At 44.2% G+C, this 24,533-nt stretch overlaps 1 protein-coding gene across 2 annotated transcripts in view; it reads right to left on the bottom strand.

Moving 5' to 3' along the window:
- Positions 1 to 3,008: 3,008 nt before the first annotated feature.
- C1QTNF3 (C1q and TNF related 3) overlaps positions 3,009 to 24,533 on the bottom strand; it is a 32,645-nt gene continuing 11,120 nt past the window's right edge. Inside the window, exons 4-6 of one of the 2 annotated variants that reach the window (XM_066602464.1) lie at positions 21,553 to 21,682; positions 11,387 to 11,486; positions 3,009 to 3,409 (exon numbers count right to left, since the gene is read on the bottom strand). In XM_066602464.1, the coding sequence (XP_066458561.1) occupies positions 3,250 to 3,409; positions 11,387 to 11,486; positions 21,553 to 21,682 (390 nt within the window). In that variant the 3' untranslated portion in view covers positions 3,009 to 3,249. The remainder of the gene's footprint in view (positions 3,410 to 11,386; positions 11,487 to 21,552; positions 21,683 to 24,533) is intronic. The other variant, XM_066602465.1, reaches the window with a different exon arrangement.

The raw sequence follows: 24,533 nt of genomic DNA, 5'->3' as shown, positions 1-24,533 counted from the left end.
CTAAGGCACTACTCGCTCGAGTAATGTGCCTTAGCGAGTATATTCGCTCATCTCTAATGGTTATCTTTTCCTTCTGGAGAATATTCTAGTTTTGGCTTATATCCGTCATGTCACAAGGCCAGCCAGAAGGTTTTCCATTGACTTCCAATAGGTGGCGCTGCAGAGGAATTGTACTATCTCTTCTATTTGCATACTTTTTTTCCCCAGGGAGCATTGATTGGCCTATAAGTCTCTCTAGACCTACTTGGTGCTCTCCACAAGGAGAAACAGTACTTCCCCAGATGTACAGAGTCTTGGATTTATAGAGGAGCTTCTTTCTAATAAGTGGCTCTGCTGAGGCATTTTTCCATCTCCATTGTCAATTTATTAATTTCGAGGATCAATAACAGAGGAACAGCATTATGTAAATTTTTTAGCAAAAATGGTTGTATTGTCATTGTCGTGCTCTAGAGCGGCCGTCTTCATAATCCAGTATGGAGAAGAGATTCAACAACTTTTGAGAAAAGCAGATCTCAGACATGTACACACATACTAATGGAGTTTATTCTCGGATTATAGAGCAATCAACAGTCTGTGTTTCCATCTCCTGGTTACAAACACTGAAGGCGTAGGAGGGCAGAGCTGATAATGCCAGCACAATAACAAACTATGTAAACATTATTAAGATGTGGAACAACAAGTCCAGCATTTTCCTCCTTTTTTGACACTTAACACGTACTTGAGCTTTCAACAAGTTTTCTAAAATCCATCAGCTTCTCCTTACGCACTCATCTGCTGCACTTTGCACCTTTTTTCATGTCACTAAGTTCTGATTTTTAGGTTGTCTTCACCATGTTTCTGTTGCTCTGCTGTTTTGTAATCCACTATCAGGGAAGAGGTGTCTAGCAAGCTTAGCATTCTGCCAGTAGTTCACTGTCCTGACTTCCTTGCCTTTACTTCCTATGATGCAAAGCACTGTCTCTGGTCCAATCAGCAGGACGGAAGCATTCAGAGACATTCTGGCTAGGTGGTTAGTAAACTCACTATAATGTGTTTCTGTGTGTAATGTGTGCACAGACACACATTGTAATAGCAGGTGAGGCAGAGACTGCGGAGATTATCACAGTGTCTGCTGATCTGTCAGCCTGCAGCCTGTAAGTGCAGGAGATCTATCTGTGAAGATAGCTCATCCCTCTGTTCCTTGTTAAGGGCTAATGCCCACGGACAGATTTCCGTTACGTGGCGCGTGGCGGAAATACGTGGCGTTCTATTGAACCTAATAGCTCAATGTACACGCTGCGGAATTCCACCATGGAATTCCATGGTGGAATTCTGCAGTGTTAACTTACCTGCAGCATATCCTATTTGCCGCGGGAATACGCGCGGACAGCTTCCATTGAAGTCAATGGAGGCCGCCCAACACACTTTACTTCCGCTGTAGCACAGCGGAAGTATAGCGTGAATACGTGCCCTGCCCATCGCGTCGTATGACACCGCCTGCACGTCATGCGCACCAGCGTGTCATGCAGGAGCTATGCAGCGGATCTGGAGGTGAGTATGGGGTCTTTGGGGAGGCACTGTGACGGACTCCACTGCGATAGTCTGCTTGCAGAGCCCGTCACGGCCATGGGCATGAGCCCTAGCATAGAAACTCTATACCTAACAAAAGAGAGTAAATTACAGACAAGCTGGAAGGGTGACCCCTAGTGGCAGCCACTTCAAACATGATTTTCAGTGGTAAAGCAAACAACATTCTTACTGCAAGCATATTACAGAAATGATTAGACTAACACTAACTAGCAGATAAGCAGACGCTGTCTGAAAAGTTAGTGCCCCTTTAAAGTGACCCTACAAACCTAGAAAAACTAAGATGGCGGCACAGCTTTTCTGACTACCTGTGTCCACATGAGCAGTTCTGGCCAGTCAGATCAGCACGTAGCATCTTAGACTACCGATGCGTATTATGTAGAGTGTGCATCAGGCAGTCAGAGAAACTGGCGCAGCCATCTTTGTTTAGCCTGGCACGGAGGGACCTCTCCAATGTATAGTCTGTATAAAATAAGTATCAGAGACATGGCAAGTTTTTGAACCTCTCGCTTGAAAAAGGAAATTTGTAGCAGCAGGTTGGACCTCCGTTGGCGTTCATAACTGCAGTAATTCGTCGTTGCATAGATTCTGCTAGGTGCTAAAAACGTTCTGCGGGAATTTTGGCCCCTGCGGACAGGAAGCTTCTTGTAGTTGCTGCACATTAGATGGAGGTGCTGACATGTTCTGACCAGCTGACAGGAAGGGGTCATCAATTCATGCTGCTTGTGCCAAATTCTGACCTCCCATCAGCACGGGGCAACAGAAATCTGGATCCATCTGACCAGGAGATGTTTCTCCACTACTCAGTGATACAACTCGTGTGCTGTTTAGCCCCCTGAAGTGTCACCTTTCTGTTTCTCTTAGGGCTCACTCACAAAAGGGGCGCGTATATGTATCCTGTGTATTACACGCATGAAAAATACACAGTAAAGACGCATGGAAATTCATGTTTGCTACTTACATTAAATCCCAATAGCCTATATTGGTGCATATTACATGTGTAATATACACCAAAGTAGGACAGGCTGCGTTTTTTTTTTCTACTACAACTTCTGCACCCCTGTAGCTGTGCACCTGTCTGGGTGTTAGGTGTTAACCAGCACTTATTTTTAAAGGGGTTGCCCACGGACAGAAAAACATGGCTGCTTTCTTCCAAACACAGCACCACTCTTATCCAGAGGGTTGTGTGTGGTACTGCAGCTCAGCACCATTGAAATGAATGGGGGCTAAGCTGTAATAGCAGACACAACCCATAGACAAAGGGGGGTGCTATGTTTGGACGAAAGCACCCCTTTAAACTTTCCTAAAAGGCAGCCTCACCTCTACAGATGTAGCAAAGTTGAACTTAACACCATAAAATAACTTTCTGTGCCGCAGTTTATTAACCCTTTCTCTTGCATTACGGGGGCTTAAAATAAGATAATTAGTCGCAGAATGTTATCACCGTCATGTTAAACTTTACTAGATCTGTAGGTACATGCTCATGTATAGCCGGATGTGTAATGTATAGGAAGCTTACACATTGCTCCAAGAACTTTTGGTATTTTTATAAAAAATGTTTTTATTTTTATTCTTCATTCTCTTTTTAACCCTTTCAGTATACAATATCCTGTAATTTCTTATTCTAATTCTTCTGGATAAATGTGTGGAGATTAAGAGAAAATCCATCGTTATCCAACGTTCTCATTTAGTCTCAAAGAGCATGAACCCGCAGAAGGTGCAGTAGCGTTGATGATCCCCGTGGAGGGCGCCGGTTCCCATTCTCAGCCACACCTCATCATCCTTTGCCAGTTTTAGCACGGCGCTGTTCCCCGACGTGTCCTGCTTTCCTTTGGTTTCATAGCTGGAATAAAAATATGTTCGTTAATACAGAAAGCATGTAGTGAAAATATGAATTACAATTTGGTGATGGTTTGGGCTGGTGAAGAGGCTATTGGGGGTGGACGATTGTTGACTGGAATCTCGTTCACTTACAGTACTGCATTGCCATCTGCAACACGGCGGTTGATGAAGGGGCTTGTGACCTTATCCTTCTATCAGAGGCATCACTGAAAAACACCCCAAGCACCCGCCTGAGGCAAAGTGTGAAATGGTACCCCTGTCCCCCAATTTTTTAGACATTGAAAGCACCAATACACAAGATACCCAACATGTATTTGAACCATTGAGATTTAGTATCACCACGTCCATATAAGTCCAATTTATTAAAATATCACAGTTTTTATTCCATACAGCAAACAGAGAAAAAAAGAGAATGCAATGCCAGAATTGTGTTTTTTTGGTAATTGAATCAAAGACAAAACTGAGTTCAAAAGAGATCAAAAAGTCATATGTACCCCAAAACGATGTCAATTAGAGATGAGCGAGCATACTCGCTAAGGGCAATTGCTCGATCGAGCATTGCCCTTAGCGAGTACCTGCCCGCTCGGGAGCAAAGATTCGGCTGCCGGCGGCGGGCGGGGAGCGGCGGGGGAGAGCGGGGAGGAACGGAGGGGAGATCTCTCTCCCTCTCTCCCCCCCACACCCCCCTGCTCATGGCCACAACTCACCTCTCACCCGCGCCGGCAGCCGAACCTTTTCTTCTGAGCGGGGAGATACTCGCTAAGGACAAGGCTCGATCGAGCAATTGTCCTTAGCGAGTATGCTCGCTCATCTCTAATGTCAATAAAAACTACAGGTCACCTTGCAAAAAACAAGCCCTCACACAGCGCCATCGACAGAAAAATAAAAAATTGTGGGGGTCAAAAGATAGGGACAGAAAGCAATTTTTTTCTTTAAAAAAAAATTGCTCTTTTAAAGTTCAAAAAACATTCAAAAAAACTATATAAAATTCAGTATCATCGTAATTGTACCGACCCACAGAACAAAGATAAAGTCATTTTTACTGCACCATGAACATCATAAAAACAAAACCTCCCTAAAATGTTTTCTTTTTACCTTCATTTCTCCACGCTCAGCAATTTTTTAAAGTTTTCTAATGCATTATATGGAACCGTAAATTTATAGGTAAAAAATATAAATTGTCCTACAAAAAACAAGCCCTCAGGTAGTTATGTCATCAGAAAAATGAAGGAGCTATGATTTTTTTGAAAGTTGGGAAGAAAAAATGAAAATGAGGAAACAAAAAAGAGGCTGCAACAGTAAGGGGTTAAATTGCTGGCTATCAACCCATAATGACCACCACAGTGCCCAACATAGTAGACAACAGTAGCACTTACATAACGGTAATGATCAAAGTACTCCACAACGGAAATAACCAATATCCATAGTGCCCCCACTATGAAAATAGTTAAACTGCCCCGTAAAAGCACCCCATATAGAAAGCCACAGTGCCCTCATAATGGTGCCCCCACAACAGTCATAGCCATATGGTTCCATAGCAGAAGTAGGCTCAGGGCAAGAATGTTGGCAGCCACAGTCATGAAACAGCAGTAGATGTAGTTCCTCATGAAGTTTGATTATATCCCACTAACAGGACATACTACATGTTCAGGAGCATTATAAAGTACTCCTTCAACCCCTAAGTGACCACCAATACGCTTTCTTATGGCAGTCAGTAATGGGCTTTAAACCTACACATACATCTTTTTAAAGAAGTGGCTCAGCTGACTGACAGCCAGGCGCCTACTGTAATGGAGAAACCTCAGATCCTGGCTGTTTAACTCCTTCCATTCACAATCAGTAGCAACTGTGGCATGTAAGCAGATGACAGGGGGAAGTGGCTTCTCCTGTCACCCATCAATACACCACAATGGGATAGCAAGGTACCAATGGGTTCCCATAGCAGCTGGAGGCCTAACAAAGGCCTCGATGTCTGCCATGTAACTCAACCTATTAGACCTTGCCTCTGGCAGAGTCTAATAGGCTACTGTCATAGGCGTTGTAGAATACACTACATAAGTAATGCAGTGTACTATCTTAGCAATTGAATTGTCACATCTTCAAGTCTCCCTAAGGGACTAAAAAATACTGTGAGGGCTCAGTCAGACGAGCGTTTTTTTCACGCATGAATAGGTGCGTTTCAAAAACGGCTCTATTAGAACCAATGGTTTCCAACAAAAGTGGTCACATGTCCGTTTTTACAATCGCTAAAAACTCGCACCTGCAAAAGACAGGACAGCGTTTTTCGCTTCCGTGCTGTCCGGCTCCAGTGCGTGTTCTCCCTGGGTCCCTGGCACTGTTCTTCATTTTCTTCTGGCCGGGGATTGAAAAATCCCCGCCTCCTTGAAGCACTGCCTCTGATTAGCTGAGCGCTGTGACCAATCACAGCCACTCATCATTGACAATCATTGACAAAAAAAACAATGGTGGAATTTCTGTGGGGTTTTTCCATCTCCCCCCTCAAAATGTAATAAAAGTTTTGTTACACATTATTTGTACCCCGGAGTGCTGCCATTGAAAAACACAACTCGTCTTACAAAAAACAAGCCCTCATACGGCTATGCCAACAAGTTATGGCTCTTGCAATGCGACTATGAAAATCGTTTGGATCTTAAGGCACAAAATAGGCTGGTCACTAAGGGGTTAAATTGTATATAAAATAAAGCAATAGAAAATAAGGAAACTTCACTAAAATTATTTTCAATTGAAACCTCTTCGAATACAATGATGGCTTATATTACAAAGCACCACCTGTGGCATACAGCGCCAACAGAAGTAACGCCAGGTGTCTATCACACCATTGTGGCTCAGTAACATCTAATGCTGATGATACACTGTATCTCTATGTAATAGACTTTCCAGCGGGGGGTCAATGATCCTGATACCTAATCAGCCTGTTGGTAATTCCCTCCCTCCCCCCCGCTGTTAGTCCTCGCAATAATCATAAATAAGGCGGCAGTTACCTCCTCGGTGAGAAGTCGTTCCACAAATGCTGCGCTACGGGAAAATTCATTCTGGCTGAGAAGATAATATGGCAGGTAACTCATCTGATGCTTTATGAGATATTGAATGATCAACTGAAGTGATAAATTAACTCATCGCCTGCTGAAGCCGCAAATTATGTCTTTCATAGAGATACTGGGAAACAAGAGTAAAAGCGAAACAATTGGTTTTTTTAGCAAGTACAACGAAATTAAAGTGGAACTTATTCTGCAGCTTCTAGTTTCATATCCTCATCTTTTTCAAGATATGTCTTTGCTGTCAGTGAATGAAAAAAATCGTGCTTCTGTTCAGAGGCAGTAACCCTGTATATAGTTAGTCTTGCTTTCAGCTGAGAAGTGGATACAATTGTATCCAGTGTAGACAATGTTCTGTGAGCGCAACAGCCCGGACTCCAGACTGATATATTGTACATAGCTAGTCTTGCTTTCAGCTGAGAAGTGGATACAATTGTATCCAGTGTAGACAATGCTCTGTGAGCTCAACAGCCTGGACTGTAGACTGATACATTGTACATAGCTAGTCCTGCTTTCAGCTGGGAAGTGGATACAATTGTATCCAGTGTAGACAATGCTCTGTGAGCTCAACAGCCTGGACTGTAGACTGATACATTGTATATAGCTAGTCCTGCTTTCAGCTGGGAAGTGGATACAATTGTATCCAGTGTAGACAATGCTCTGTGAGCTCAACAGCCTGACTGTAGACTGATACATTGTACACAGCTAGTCCTGCTTTCAGCTGAGAAGTGGATACAATTGTATCCAGTGTAGACAATGCTCTGTGAGCTAAACAACCCAGACTCCAGACTGATACATTGTACATAGCTAGTCCTGCTCTCAGCTGAGAAGTGGATGCAGTTGTATCCAGTGTAGACAATACTCTGTGAGCTAAACAGCTACAGACACATCCTTATTGTCTGGAGGGCGGTAAGAGGGCATCACTGCGGGCACATTTTCTGTGTGGGGGCACTAAGGGAACGTCATACTGTGTGGTGGCCAATACTAGGAGGACTAAAGGGGTATCACTGGGGGTATTTTTTTCTGTGTGGGGGCCCTAAGTGTGAATATTTATTATATGGAGAATATCTCTACTGTGAGGGATAGTAGGAGCATATCAAATTGTGACGGTGCACCAAAGAGGCATCCCTTGAGGGGTAGAAAGGGGGAATCCTTATTTTGTTGGGGTTACTAAGGGAGCCTCATTACTGTGTGGGGGGCTTTATTACTGTATGTCATACAAAGGGGGCACTATGAAAGTGTGTGGGGCACAAAGAGACACTATTTACTGTGTAGGCCACTAAGAGAGCAGTAACACTGTGGGTACACAGATGAGGGCACAGAGGGGATTTGGTGGCATTATTGGTGTGGCTTAATGTTAACAAATTTGCTGCTATACAATTTTTGTCCCTTTTACAAGCTTTCATAGTTGGGAGGCGTGTTTTGCAAATAAGTATGACTGAAACATCCGAGCTCAATAATTAGGCGGGGTTCACATACTTTTGATCATATAGTGCATGTTACATACTTTAATAAGGAGAGATTTTGCTATCGTTGCTGTTCTGAAACCACCTCTCTACATCTTGTGTTTGCCATTGCCCACAATCTCAGCACAATCTGCAGATTCTGCCATGTGTTCGGTGCCCCGTCAGACCCTGGTGCGATTGGTGCCTCACCTGTTACCACTGACTGTATGTAACGCAGGTGAATGACGTGTGAGGTTAGAACTGACAAATACTTATCTACTAATGATATCCTCACTACAGATGATACACAATCTGCTGCTCCGGTCTGAACCTCCAGGACGCCCACCAGAAATTGATCTGTATTATAGGTGGCCGGCTGTGCGCGGGATTAAACAAATACTGGAGCTTCCTGAGACAAATTGATTGCCGGCTGTGAGTGTTTGCAATTGACATCTATCTGTTACTCTGTTTGTGGCGTTGAGATAAGAGGCAGCGCACGTCTCTGTACATTGGCGATAAGCTTCTATAGAGATATTCAACAACATATTGAATGTGATCAAATACTACGGGAACATTACAGCAACATCACAATGCAGCGGGCTCCACCATATACTCCCACTCCCCATTTTTCGAAGAACAGACCCATAAGAAACTTAAAGATTATTGTAGTCATGAACGTGTCTCATCTATCCATAGGTTACATGATAAATATTAGAAAGGTGGAATTCCAACTGCTGGGACCCCCAACTGATCATGGGAATGAGGAACCTCATTCCTCTATACCAGGGCATCCTTAACGAGTTGTAGGAGCAGTGACTGCATACTCTATGGGAGGTAAGGAAATAGTTGGGAACTCTTCCTAAAGTCAGACCCCCTCCATCTGCCCTGTAGGTAGGTGGAATAGACTGACACTCATAATTTTAGACACAGTTCTCATTGAAATCAATGGGACCCCAGCCTGCAATTACAAGCGCAGCTCTCATTGATTTCAATGGGAGCTGCGCCTGCAGTTACAAGCACCGGCCACTACACAGGGGTTGAAGCAACAGTTTCCACTCACACCCTGGTGTATCCCAGCACTGACAGCCAATGCTGCTGGGAAAACCCCTTTAAATGTTGTGGTCATTACTTACCATGGCATCCAAATGGTTAGAAAGATGGGTGGGGATTATAGATGAGCAAGTATACTCGCTAAAGGCAATTGCTCGAGCGAGCATTGCCTTTAGCGGGTATCTCCCCGCTCGAGACTGCAGGTTCGGGTGCCGGCAGCAGGCACGGAGCTGCGGGGGAGAGCGGGGCGGAACGGACTGGAGATCTCTCTCTCCCTCTCTCCCCCCTGCTCCCTCCTGCTGACTGCCGCTACTCACCGCTCCCTGCGCCGGCACCCGAACCTGCAGTCTCGAGCGGGGAGATACTCGCTAAAGGCAATGCTCGCTCGAGCAATTGCCTTTAGCGAGTATACTCGCTCATCTCTAGTGGGGATCCTTCTCTTAACCCAGAGTGTGGGCCCAGGGGCGAACAGCCAATTTAGTATTAAAGGGCAGCACAAGGTCCGCCAGAATGGGATCTGCTCTCCGTTCTGGGTCATAGAGGAGAACCCTAAGTTGGGGACCCCACTCCATGACGTTAATAGGCCCTAATATGAACAAATGAACAAGAGTTGTGGTTTTGACACAATCCCTTTAATCAGAAAACATAGAGAGGCACATTAGATATGCTCCATGTATTGAAGTGTATTGTACAAGTAATCAAAAGATCACAATGTCGCACAAGGGGGCTAAAAAACAAGAGAATAATATCTCATTATTTAATTTGCACAACGAACTGCTTAAAAATGAAATCCAAAAAACAAAGGGCAGAGCTAATTTTTTCCCCCCAATCCCATTAAAAAAAACTGTAAAAGTTACACAATACATTAGATGTACCCAAAAATGATGCTATTAAAAAATACAAGTGAGTCCCACAAAAACAAGACGTCATATAGTTATGTGGATGGAAAAATTAAAAATCTATGGCTGTAGGAATGCAACAGCATTGCTAGGAAAATCGAGAGACGCCCCCCCCACCCGCCGGATGGCAAAGGTCTCCTGGTGGCGTGTGTGGGTGCAACAGATAGACAACGGAGTGGAACAATGCTCTTGGTATTGGTCATTCTAGATCGGCGCTACGGATAATCGTTGTCCAAGTGTGATAACTGACTATTAAAAAAGCAAGCCCTACTTCAACTAAAACACGTTTTAAAAACTTATAGCTCTTGGATGAAAACATGACAACAAAAATGACTGTAATGGGAAGTGGTTGAAGAAAATAAGTCAAGAGGTTAAATTTGGTTTTGTTCCATCTGCATCGTTAGAGGTGGACCAGTCATGTCTTCTGTTCAGTGGGGCTGGCTGCATAGTTTCGTAGCCGAGGGCGCGCTGACTATCACACCTCTTCTTTTTTTTCTGGTCAACTTCTTTAGATTTGGCTGGATAGGTTAGATTCAACTCTGTGAAGTGGGGGGTCTCCTCCACTCACTGTCAATGGATGACATTGTTGGGCTGAGGAAACCTGACCACCCAATGGCAGTGAGTGTAGGAGACCACCCAACTGACAGATTTAAAGTGCCATGAGCCAAATCTAATGGAGATCAGTGCGTAGGAACAGGGGGTGAACAGAAAAAAGAAGAGGTACGATAGAGTCAGCAGAGCCGCAAACTGGCCCTGCTGATCAGAGGTCATGACCGGTTCTCCTTAATACCCCGTTTCCCCAAAAATAAGACTTTCCCTGAAAATAAGCGCTAGTTACACTACAATTTAAAAAAAAAGGAATACATTACCTAGCAGGCTCAGTCGAGGTCCCTCCCGCTGCTCTCTAGAGGTTCAGCGTGTTTTGGCACGGCTCCTGCAGTCCTTGCCCGCTCTTACAGCATAAAACAATCACAGCCATCACATTGGTTCATCTAGCGCTGCATTGATTGGCTGAGCAGTAGTCGAAGAACCAATCACAGCCATCGCTTACTGGAGGCGGGATTTATGAATCCTGTAACCAGGAAGTGATGTTGTATGAACGGCCAAGCACTGCAGAACTCTAGAGCTCCGGAGAGCTGCCGGAGCGACCTGGACCGAGCCTGCTAGGTAAGTATAATAAGACATCCCCCGAAAATAAGAAATGATATAGTGTCTCTTTTGGGCCAAAAATTTATACAAGGTCAGTAGTGTCGACTGCAGAGCCACTACTGACCTCAGCATGGCCACTCCAGTCTAATATTTCTTTACCGCCAATATAGGGCTGTGAAATGGGGATCACTTTATTTTTGTTGGATTCCCCACACAACTGAATGCAGCAGAACGCAATACCAGACACAGGCAATAAAGGAGATGGCGCTCTTACTGGAGAAATAAGTAGGCGCTTTCTTTCATTCTTCACTCTCCATTGATTTCAAGAGGGGAAAATTGGACTTGTTTGAGTTGGAGCCTTCCATCCAGGGCCACTTACCTGTACATGCTGACTATGGTATTGCCATTGTGCATCAGGTAGATGTAGACGTCCTCCACTTCTTCATGCTTCATCATAGTGAAAGTAAAAAAGTATACACCTGAAAAAAAGGATTAGGATTAATACCTAAAGAATAACAGAGGCAACACGTTCACAGGATTTGTAGGGATATTTATGACTAGAGCTAGACGGCGACACAGGAGAATGTAACGGCAGACGTCCATGACTTCAAGCTGAAGAGACGATGGGTGCGCCAACAAGACAATGACCCAAAGTACACAAGTAATCAGCTAAAGAATGGTGGAAAAAGTATTTGTATTTTGGAATGGCCAAGTCAGTATCCAGACATTAATACCATGGAAATGCTGTGGTATGGCCTGAAGAAGACTCTGCACACAAAGCACCCCAGAAATATTGATGACGTGAAACATATTTACAGGATGGAAGGGTCCAGAATTCCTCCTTTAACAGTGTGCAAATCTTATTTGCAGCTACAGGAAAAATTTGGTGGAGGTGAATACTAATAAAGGGGAATCTACAGGTTATTAAATTGAAGTGTTCACTTACTGTGAATGATTATTCGGTGTATGCAATGAAAGAAATAACTGGTACAACTGATTGCGTGTTATTTGTTAAATTGTTTGTCTATAATTATGACCCAGCTAACAAATCAGAGCACATTTGAGTAGTCAGCAATGCAGAAATTCAGGGAATTCTAAAGGGTTCACTTACTTTTTCTTGCAACCTGTAGCATCTGCCATAACCCAAATACAAGGAATCTCTGCAGTCCCATTGAAAGCGAATGCAGCGTTAGAACACTTGTATGGCCAACCTTTAAAGGAGTTGTCCGGCCACACAGGGTAAAAATTTTTATAATGCTGCTGCTTCCCTTTCAGTAAGGATAGTAACAGACAGCATACTAGGGCTCAAACTGGCCGGCAGATCAGCTGCAATGTCAGTTTATTACCTTAGACTGATCTTCTCTGCAGTTTTCAAAGATGGCGCCTCTGTGCTGCCTTCTCACATGCCCTGCGCCCCCCCCCCCCTCTTGTGCGCGCTCCCGATGGTAGTAAGACATGAAAAGGCAGGATTTCCCTCAGCTCACGTCCTAGCCCCGCCCACGACACGCCCACCTCTATTGAACTGCTCTACAGTCCTCCCCGCCCAGGCCCCGCCCCCTGCTAAAGTAAAGTAAAACATTTCCCCACACACACATGCCCTCATAGTGCCCCTCTCACAATGACCCCCCTCCCCACACTTCTGTCAGCCGGGTCAATGCACATATACATCACTGCACCCCCCCCCCTTCCCCTGCACACATCCATCCATCCATCGATCTCTCCCACTCCACACCCCCCCCCTTCCCCCGGGACTTCTGTCAGCCGGTCCGTGCACACCACACACACATCACTGCCCCCCCCCCCTTCCCCTGCACACATCCATCCATCCATCCATCGATCTCTCCCACTCCACACCCCCCCCTTCCCCCGGGACTTCTGTCAGCCGGTCCGTGCACACCACACCACACACACACATCACTGCCCCGCCCCCCCCCCCCCCCCCCGTGCACACATCCATCCATCCATCCATCTCTCCAACATTTCTCCCCTTCTCCCCTACTCCCCTTCTCCCCTTCTCCCCTTTCACATACTTTTAAAGTCCCGACGGTCCCGACAGCGGCAGGCAGACACTCACTCCGCTCTGGTATATGAAACCAGGAAGTGAGTGTACTGCGCATGCGCCGACCGGCGGCGCGCGTCCCCTGCGATGAAGAGGTAAAGAGCGCGGTCCCGGCAGAAGAAAGAAGGACTGCGCATGCGCGGAAGGGAAGAGGAGCGTTCCAGCGCCGACGAGAGCTGCTGCCGGCCCGACAAGAAATGCAGAAGATTTCTTGTCGTAACCTGGGACGACCGAGGGTCAACACAGGGGGGGGCACCCCTAAAGGTAAGTCCAAAACTTCTGTTTGCTTCATTTTCCATGCACAATGTATATTACAAAGTGCATGGAAATGGGCAAACAGAAGTAATGAGACCTGATGTTTCTGGCCGGACAACCCCTTTAATTCAGTCTCCTCCTCACTGCTGGGGGTGCACTAACTCCACAATGAGGAGGTACTGGGACCCTCGTTCTTGAGATCGGAGAGGGTCTCAACGGTGAGACCCACACCGATCAGCAAGTTATATCCTATCCTGTAAATAGGGGATTGTTTGTAATCTTGTACAACCCCTTTAAACTCTGAATGCCCAAGCTATAGCTTTATCACAGCTTTTAGTAGTCATGGGTTAGAGTTTCTTTCTCTGGGGCCAAGGGCCTAACCTACAGCCCCTGCAAGACTGACTATCTACTGGCTCTCCAGACTTGGTGCTCTTACACCTCCACTTCACCCAGCACTGATGGCAATAACATACATGGACCTGATACTACCATCCACCCTAATAGCAGCAACCATAAAAGAAAAGTTTTTAGAATTTGTTTTCTTACTGTACGAGATTTATTTTCTGTGCATGACAAATTTATAATTGCAAACTGCAGATACTAAAATGATTGATGTAACATTAATAGAGAAAAGTATTAGCCCCCTCTCAACATAAGCACTGGTAGATCTCAGTCCCAGTTCTAATATCTATGTTATGGCTGATGATGCCAATCCTCACCTCCTTTTTCTTCTGGTCATGGCCATTGGCAATCATCTGGGTCTTCTGTGCGGCAGACACCATACTATCCTCCCAGCTGCCTGTAGGGTGCACACACGCTCTTGACCCACCACTTAGAGGGCCAGTGCGCGCACCCAACTTTCTTGTTCTCAGCCTATCCAGATGCTTACCAGATTATATGAGGCACCTCCACCCCCCACCCCCCACCCCCACCGGAAGGCACCTGAGCAATAAGGTCCTTAATGTTCAAAGTGAAGCTGCTCCTCTACCTGCTTACCACTCGGTTTTGACCCTTGCCTGAATACCTTTCCCAACTCTGCCTGTCCTGACCTCGGCCTGTTATACTTTTACATCCTTGCTCATACATTTAATACCGCACTCCAGTGCCCTTTCACCTGTCACTCTACTGAGATTACTCCTGAGGAAATGACCTGGACGTTTTTTTACAGTAGGTCCACCCCTGTTGCACTACAATTTGCAGGGTGTAAAGGGGTTTTTGACTTTTAATAACCTCTATTTGCTAGAAGGGTCTGATAAGGGTCCACCTGTTGTGTCCATCAGTGATCAGCTAGAATCTGTGAGGGAATCCAGCAGCAAGTCTTCCATTCTCCTGCAGCGCCTCCATAGGGTAAATGAAGCATTACATGGTGGTTTTCGAAATCAATGGGCTGTCCGAAATACAAAGCAATATTAGCTCTTTTCAGCTGTCTGCTGGGTGTTACTGGCCAGACACAGGGTTTCACACAAGGAAGAGACAGAGGCCTGGCAACTAGTAAGACCTCCTGCACATGGGCAGGTCAGACCCCGCATGCAGGATTCCCGCAGCGAAGTTTGACGGTGCCCGGCCGGTGACCTGTGCATACCTGTCTGGTATCTTCTGCGAGCGCTGCAGATGTGCCCGCTGGCACTTTTGGCACGCTTGTGCAGTAGGCGCCGGCGCTCTGCAATGACACATATCCCGCAATACTTCCACAGTGCTCACTGCGGAAGTGCCGCGGGACGGGCGGCTTCCATTGACTTCAATGGAAGCTGGCTGTGCGTAGCCTGCACAAAATCGCATCATGCTGCGATTTCTTCTCCGTGAGCAGAAAAATCGCAATCGATTTCCAGATGAAATGGTGTTTTGCCATTTAATGCTATGGGGCGGTATTTGCTGTGGAGTCCGGACTCTGCAATGCAAATCTGCCCGTGTGCAGGAGGCCTAACTGGTTTGTTACAGAACTGGCAGCCCAACCAGGACAGTAAGGCCCCAGTCTTTTAGAACAAGGCCAAGCTTAATAGATGATCGCTAATAGTACAATATACTACAATAAAAAAGTATTGCAGTGTATTGTACCTGTACAAGCAATCAAAATGTTCCAACTTCAAATCCCCTATGGAGATTAATATGAATTGTAAAAATAAGTTTAACACATGTTTAACCCCTTAAGGACGCGGTCCTTTTTTATTTTTTATTTCGTTTTTTTTCCTCCCCACTTTTAAAAAATATTTTTTGACAGCCATAACTTTTTGAACTTTCCGTTGACATAGTTGTGTGAGGGCTCGTTTTTTTTGTCGGACACCCTGTAGTTTTCTATTGGTTGCATTTTAAAGTACATATAAGTTTTTAATCGCTTTTTTTAAAAAAATTCTTGGATATGCAGTGACCAAAAAAGCACAATTCTGACTGTATTTATTTTTCTGACAACGTTTACAGTGTGGGGTAAGTAATGCACTACTTTGATGGATCAAAGTTTTATGCACACAGCGATACCAAACATGTTTTGGGGGGTTTTATTCAGATTTTTTAAATCATAAATTTAGTCATGTTTATTTTTAACTTTGATTACCTTTTATTTTTTTTTTATAATTAATAAAACATTTTTAAACAGTTTTTTACATTTTTTTTTTAGTCCATATACAAGACAGGAACTTGCGATAGTTTGATTGCTCCTGCAATATGATGTATTACCATAGTACCGGTATGATGTAATAATATAGTATTACATCATACTGTGATTTGACAGACAATCTGCAATGGCAGCCCTGGGGGCTTTCAGAAGGCTTCTGGCTGCCATGGCAACCGAACGGCACCCTGATCAGAATTGACTGTGGCATTTAAATGGTTAACAGCCATGATCAGAGGGAATGCTGATTGCAACTGTTGCGGGCGAGTGTCGGCTGTAAGAAACAGGCAGCATCCACATTGTGTGGAGCGGGATTGGCTTCCAATTCCCCTTTATACAAACCTCAAACCTCCATGGTATACCTGTACGTCAGGATGTGTTGAGGGGTTAAAATGTAAAAAAAATAAACATTAAAAATAAAAATATATCTAAAGAATAAGAAGTGAGCATAATTGGTATAACCAAGTTCACAAAAGTCTGAACTATTAAGATATCGCATTATTGATCCCAGAGGGTGAAAACCATAAAAACAAAATTACACAATTCCAGGATTACATTTTTTTGATCACCTCTAAAAAAATGAATAAAAAGTGATTAAAAAGTTTCATGCACCCCATAATTATACCAATAGAAACTGCAAATGACTCTGCAAAAAACAAGCCCTCAGAGAGCTCCATCAGTAGTATCATAGAATGGTGGAGTTGGAAGGGACCTCCAGGGTCATCGGGTCCAACCCCATGCTCAGTGCAGGATCACTAAATCATCCCAGACTGATATTTGTCTAGCCATACTTTTTTTGATAATTTATTATTCTAATTTTTTGGGAGCCAGGATAACAAAAAAAAACACATAATTCTGGCACTCCGTACTTTTTTATTTCACGGCTAGAGATGATCGAGTATACTCGCTAAGGCACATTACTCGAGCGAGTAGTGCCTTAGCCGAGTATCTCCCCGCTCGTCTCTAAAGATGCGGGGACCGGCGCGGGTGACAGGTGAGTTGCGGCGGGGAGCGGGGGGGGGGGAGAGAGATCTCCCCTCCGTTCCTCCCCGCTCTCCCCTGCCGCTCCCCGGTTGAGTCACATTATTAAGACCACTTACAACTTTTGATGTCAGCATCGTGTAGCTCATGAAGGAAATGACGTGTGGTGGGCTGGCTTGGTGGGTATATAAGGTGTCTGATAGGCTGTCTACGCACATTTCACCCGTTGTCATGGGTAAAAGGGGGAATTTATCAGAGTTGCAAAAAGGGTTGATAATGGGCCAGGGGACAATAATTCCCAAACAGCACATTTTGTGAATTATTCGCGTGCTGCTGTGGTGAAAGTGGACAAATGGCGCCATTGGGAATAACCAACGTGGAAACTGTGAAGCACCACGTATCATTGATGTGAGAGGTGAACATCAGTCACCACGTATCATTGATGTGAGAGGTGAACATCAGTTACAAAGGTGTGTGGGGACCGACCGATATGTTATAGTGGAGCAGCTCACCATGAAATTGAACCAGGGGGCTACCAGATGTGTGTCTACAACAACAGTTCAGTGACCCCTATTGCATATCGGGCTCCAAAGCAGACAGATGCTCACTGCAGCTATGAGAACAAAAGTTCATCAGAAGAAAAGGCTACAATTCTTCAATTTTCACCGCAGTATTAGAATAGGACCACCACTGATTAGCAGAGTGTTGCCTTCTCCGATGAGTCATGTTTTCGGCTTCATCAAATGGATGGATGTTGGTGTGTCAGACAAGAAACATCAGAGAACAAACACTCAGCAACCACTGCTGGAAGAACATAAGGTGGTGGAGGCAACGTTATAGTCTGGGGAATTTTTTTGTGGCATCTCTGAGCCCACTCATTCATTTGCCAATGTTATCTTCCCTAGGGTACATGGGATCTTCCAGCAAGACAATGCGACATGTCAAACAGCTAGAAATGGCCAACAGTGGTTGCAAGAGTAAGACCAAAACTTCCAAGTACTTCCCCAGCCCCCTAATTCCCCAGTTCCCCAGACTTGAACCCAACTGAGCATCTGTAGGACCATCTTAATCCTTCCCCATGCACCCCCAGCAACTGTGAGATGCAGTGCAGTCAGCAAGGCTCCAGATATCTGAAACAACCTACTGGCACCTTATTGAGTGACTCCCAGCCCGTCTTGCTCCTGTCAGTGTGGCACATGGTGATTATTCTGGATATTAGCTGGTGGTCATAATGTGACTCAACTCTGTATTTGTAGTCTTACTAATGACACAGATACAGTGGGGAAAAAAGTATTTAGTCAGATATCAATTGTACAAGTTCTCCCACTTAAAAAGATGAGAGAGGCCTGTAATTGACATCATAGGTAGACCTCAACTATGAGAGACAACATGAGAAAACACATCCAGAAAATCACATTGTCTGATTTTTAACAAATTTATTTGCAAATTATGGTGGAAAATAAGTATTTGGTCAATAACAAAGTTCATCTCAATACTTTGTTATATATCCTTTTTTGGCAATGACAGAGGTCAAACGTTTTCTGTAAGTCCTCACAAGGTTGGCACACACTGTTGCTGGTATGTTGGCCCATTCCTCCATGCAGATCTACTCAAGAGCAGTGATGTTTTGGGGCTGTCGCTGGGCAACACAGACTTTCAACTTCCTCCAAAAGTTTCTATAGAGTTGAGATCTGGAAACTGGCTAGGCCACTCCAGGACCTTGAAATGCTTCTTACAAACCCACTCCTTCGTTGCCCTGGTGGTGTGCTTGGGATCATTGTCATGCTGAAAGACCCATTTCATCTTCAATGCCCTTGCTGATGGAAGGAGGTTTGCACTCAAAATCTCACCATACATGGCCCCATTCATTCTTTCATGTATACGGATCAGTCGTCCTGGTCCCTTTGCAGAGAAACAGCCCCAAAGCATGATGTTGCCACCCCCATACTTCACAGTAGGTATGGTGTTCTTCGGATGCAACTCGGCATTCTTTCTCCTCCAAACACGATGAGTTGTGTTTCTGCCAAACAGTTCTACTTTGGTTTCATCTGACCATATGACATTCTCCCAATACTCTTCTGGATCATCCAAATGCTCTCTGGCAAACTTCAGTCAGCCCCAGACATGTATTGGCTTAAGCAGGGGGACACGTCTGGCAATGGAGGATCTGAGTCATTGGCGGCGTAGTGTGTTACTGGTGTTAGCCTTTGTTACCTTGGTCCCAGCTCTCTGCAGGTCATTCACTAAGTTCCTCCGTGTGATTCTGGGATTTCTGCTCGCCGCTCTTGTAATCATTTGACCCCACGAGGTGAGATCTTACGTGGAGCCTCAGATCGAGGGAGATTATCAGTGGTCTTGTATCTCTTTCGTTTTCTAATTATTGCTCCCACAGTTGATTTCTTCACACCGAGCTGCTTGCCTATTGCAGATTCAGTCTTCCCAGTCTGGTGCAGGGCTACAATTTTGTTTCTGGTGTCCTTCGACAGCTCTTTGGTCTTCACCATAGTGGAGTTTGGAGTGTGACTGCTTGAGGTTGTGGACAGGTGTCTTTTATACTAATACAAGTTCAAACAGGTGCCATTACTACAGGTAATGAGTGGAGAACAGAGGAGCCTCTTAAAGAAGAAGTTACAGGTCTGTGAGACCAAGAAATCTTGCTTGTTTGTAGGTGACCAAATACTTATTTTCTACCATAATTTGCAAATAAATTCGTTAAAAATCAGACAATGTGATTTTCTGGATGTGTTTTCTCATGTTGTCTCTCATAGTTGAGGTCCACCTATGATGTCAATTACAGGCCTCTCTCATCTTTTTAAGTGGGAGAACTTGTACAATTGGTATCTAACTAAATACTCCCCCCCCCCCCCACTGTATGTAGATGCACTTGTCAGAATAAAAATAATTAAAAAAAACATTTAATACTACTATAAAGTCCAACCAATGCCAACATCTATTAATGAATTTCAGCTTTCTTGGCAACATTTTTTTCCCATTTTAAGAGGATTTGCAGACTGTGAGACGTATAAGACAGGAGAGGAGGTGACAGTCCCAGATGTTCTTGCTGTAAGAGCAGCGGTGGGTCAACCAGTTACAGTAGCATAAGGCTAAGCAAATAGCAAAGACTCAAAAAGTAGAGTGGAAATAAATAATTACAGTATACGTTGCCATTGGAATATATTATACATAATAACGGTAATTACAAAGTTTCATTTCTGAAATCACTGCCTAATGGGAAGACAGAATTAAACATACCATTTGCAAATCATCTTTCCAAGGCTGTCATCTGCTCAACAGATGTATAACTATAGGGGGTGCAGAGGTAGACGTTGTGCCGTCCATATGCTAGTCAAAAAGACACTAGTATTATACTGTAAATGGCATGTGGTAGGCGGCGGCGGTGGTGCTGTGCTGCCATTGCCAGTAGACCACACAGCGACTATGGAGCCCCCTTCTTATGATGACTCTCCAGGTATCTATATCCCACAGTACTTCCAGACAGCATGGTACAGCTCCACATAGCCTGAAGCAGGAGAAGTGATAGAAGTCAGGCTAAGTGCTGCATGGTGCCACAATATATCTGGCAGTAAGACCAATGAGCAAGACAGGCTAATTGGTTAGACTAGACAAAACTGGACTAGAAAACCAAGGAGCAAGACACACTGACTGCACAGACTAGGGAAGAATTGACTAGAAACCAAGGAAATAGACACACTGACTAGATAGACTAGACAAGACTGGACTTCACCAACAGAGTCATTCACTTCTCATAATATAAAATTATATATTTTGATTAGTGAATTACTCTATTTGTTGGGGTTTATGATGTAATGGGATTTGCTACCTACAATTGAATTGATAAGGGTGTACGCAAGCAGGCATCCATACATAATATACATTGCAAAGCTTTTAAACCTTGTGGTAATAAGACTTGAGAAAACCAAGGACCAAGACACACTGGATGGACAGACTAGACAAGATTGGACTAGAAAAGCAAAGAGCAAGACATACTGACTTGATAGACTGGAAAAGACTGGACCAGAACACCAAAAAGCAAGACACTGACTGGGTAGACTAGACAAGACTAAACTAGAACAAGGAATATTGGATAGAACACATGTTGTCACAGTCATCAACCGCACCACACTGCAGAAACCAACAGTATTTTTAGAGAGGAGAAACAATCAGATACTTCTCTGTGTCATGAGGCTGAGCAGTGTTCTTCACTGATCCCCCTCCAATGGGTCATAGCAACTTCTCTTATAAAAGTTGAGAGGTATCGATGCAGCAAGAGACATCCTGCTGACCATAACAGGCCTCTGACTTAGTTACTTTGCATTTAGAAAAACTTGAGTTTGACGTCTCTCGTCGGTCTAGGAAAAATGCCTCTTTATGTAAACTCCGGATCTATGAGAGCATATTTTCCATCTTTTTTCAATGCTTTCTTCTCACAATGTGCCAAAATGTCCACTAATACAGAATAGTAGAAGAGCTTAATTCAGTTTGTATATGTTTGTGCTAATTTTAGAGCACTTCCCTGACCAAATGTATAAATAACTCTTTACAGATCATCTACAGACTAAATTACTATTATTTTGTCCAATTACAGACTGAACAGTATTATATCGCATTTCCTTTAATTTCATACCTGCTACTGGGGCGGAAAATCTTCCAGTCATGACGTCGAAGAAGTTTCCGACATTTGTTTCCACGCTGCTGAAGATGATTCCACTATTAATGTTGCTGAAATGAGTTGCCATGGAAGCCATGAAGGCGACCTACCATAAAGAAGCCAAGTCTGAAGTTATTTTCCATAATAATGTCAATATTTGCTGTCTTGCAGTGCCTAATGTTCTGCAGAGTACTGCATAAGTAAAAGCTCCTGGGCCCCAGTTAAAAACCTATACCAGTTGCATGACCTACCAGGTGCCATTTATAATACTGGTGTCTTCTTATGTAGTAAAAGGATCCGCTAAGCAGGGGCACCCTACCACGAGGCAACCTGGGACTGCCACCTCATGTGAACCAGCTGGACAGCAACTCGACAAGCATTTAACTCCCTTGCTCTGTAGTTCTGGATCAGTGATGGCCACCACTGCTGTAATCAGACTTTTCATTTGGTTTCTGCATTCCTGCACACAGCCTAAATGCTCGGCAAAGAGGTCACTGGTCTCACTCTGTTTCCAGTTTTGGTGACGGCACCATTGTTGGACTGGAACTGCAGAGCAAGTGAGTTAAATGCTTGTCGGGTTTCTGCCCAGCAGGGGGGGTCACTATTACTACTGGGGCTACTAAAGAGTGACATTATTACTATTGGGGAGATTATAGGGGGATGCTATGACTGCCTGGGACCACTATGTGGGACACTATTATTTCTGTGGCCATTTTCAGGGACACTTTTACTACTGGGGCCACTAATGTGGTCACTAATACTACTGGAAACACTAACCGGGTCACTATCACTACTAAGGCCACAATGGGAGACACTATTTTTACTGGGCCCACAAACAGACCTCATTACTACTGGAGGCACTAATGGGGTCACTATTAGTACTGGGGCCACTAATGGGGTCACTATTATTATTGTGGACACTGTAGAGTAGACTACTGTTACTGGGGCCACTAATGGGGAGACATTAGCTACTGGGGCCACTAATGGATTCATTATTACTACTGGGGCCATTAAGAGAGGTCACTATTACTATTGGGGCCACTTACTATTAAAAACACTACTGGGGGCACTATTACTCTCTCAGTTCAGCCAAGTCAAAGTGGTTTAAATATGTGTTGGATATCTTGTATATTGGCGTTTTCAATGCTTGTTAAACAAGTGTTGTTGTTTTTTTGCAGGGGGGCCATTTAACAATTTGCCTCAGGCAGCATAAAGGCTTGGGACACCCCTAAGACACCAGAGCTTGCATGTAACTGCCTCTTCCACACCCTTTACAGGCATAGTTCTTGCTCAAAGGCAAGCACAAAATTAGAAGAACTGGTATCCATGGGACTAAACTTTTCTGATATTAGCATAAGTTTTCTGATATTAGTATAAATCCAGTCCATGGTACTTATTGCTATTCCCTTTAATGATTATGGAATGTGATTTTGCATGTGCAGCCATTTCCATTATCTTGATTCATACCATTCCAGCTATTGGTCCCCCCAGATATGGAGGCACAGGGTGCTATTCGTATGCAACATGCACTGAATACACAAAAATGTTATATATATTTCGTGTATATATATATATATATATATATATATATATAGGAATTAGCAAGTGTCAGTGAGAGAAAGGGGGGTGATAACAATTGATCGTGCCTCTGTCCCCGATTACTAACAGATTGACTATCCGGAGTGCAGTCGCTGCTGCCAATTTGTCATGGCAGAGCCTAGATCGATCACTCTAACGGGAATGCAAGAAAGGAGTCATTAGAATACAGACTGATTTATACCCAGCTTTCCTGGGCTTCTACATGCATGCAAAGCAAAAGCTCAAATCACTACCTGATACGGTCTAATAGCACTTGCCCTCTGCAATACCCACACACACACTTGCTACGGCCACCAGCTTTTAAAGGTAAGCTGTGACCCAGACTTATGAATTATGAACACAAACTTCAGAGTTTTGGTTTGTTTTAAAACAGACAAGGTTCAACTAATAAATTGCAGTTCAATTCTAGAAAAAGATTAGCAGTGCAAAATATATATATATGTACAAAAGTATACCGAAAAAGATATAACCATTGAAGTAAGGTTTGCAGGCATATACAACAAGACTGTATTTGAAAACAAACAAGGAGAAAATAAACGAAAGGTACCAGATTTGATATGGTCGGCCCAAGGTTCTGATTTGTGCGGAGTCACAAATAGCAAAATTGGGGCAGTCCTAATGTTGGGCATATCTCTGAAGGTCTGACAATTTGAATAAGGAACCCACTTAGTTGTAAAGCCTCCACAGAACCACACCCCCGCTGGCCTTTTTCTGACGTCATCAAGGGCGGGTTGAGTATATGCATGGAAGATCTGTAGGAAACCCTGATTTAATATTTTGACCATATTTCCCCAGAAGGCGCTCTGGGAAGATATGGCCATTATGTTTAATATCAGGAATTTACCTATCCATAGATGTTAAGCATGATAGGGGAAAGATGATTGGCTACGCCTATAGACAATTCTGGAGGTTCTGAGAGTCGCACAGAGATGGGAGTAACTGCGCCATGGACTGTTGGGTGACACTTTTCAATATCATTATACCACAGCAAGTTCTTCTTGCGTCAAAGTCTAATGAGCATGAAGCAGATACCAGGACACGGTCTGTTACACGATAAGTGCAACAGGGCCATAGAAGGGCATCAACCCAGCATCACAACTGGAGGAATAGCAGGAGTGCTTTCAGAGCCCCACAAAATGATCTCCAGAGGGCTACTGACCAAACTCTCAGAGTCCATGAGGGTGGTATGAGGACCCAATGTCCTGTAGTGGCAACGGTGTTCACAGTCTAGCATCGTGCAGCTTGATTGGCATTTGCCAGAGAACACCAAAATTGGCAGGTCCAGCCACTGGCATTCCGTTCTTTCACAGATGAAAGCAGATTCACATGGAGCACACATGACAGACGTGAGAGTCTGG

The sequence above is a fragment of the Eleutherodactylus coqui genome, chromosome 5, assembly GCF_035609145.1.
Source record: "Eleutherodactylus coqui strain aEleCoq1 chromosome 5, aEleCoq1.hap1, whole genome shotgun sequence".
Classification (NCBI taxonomy): Eukaryota; Metazoa; Chordata; class Amphibia; order Anura; family Eleutherodactylidae; genus Eleutherodactylus; species Eleutherodactylus coqui.
This window is presented reverse-complemented; position numbering and strand designations above follow the sequence as displayed.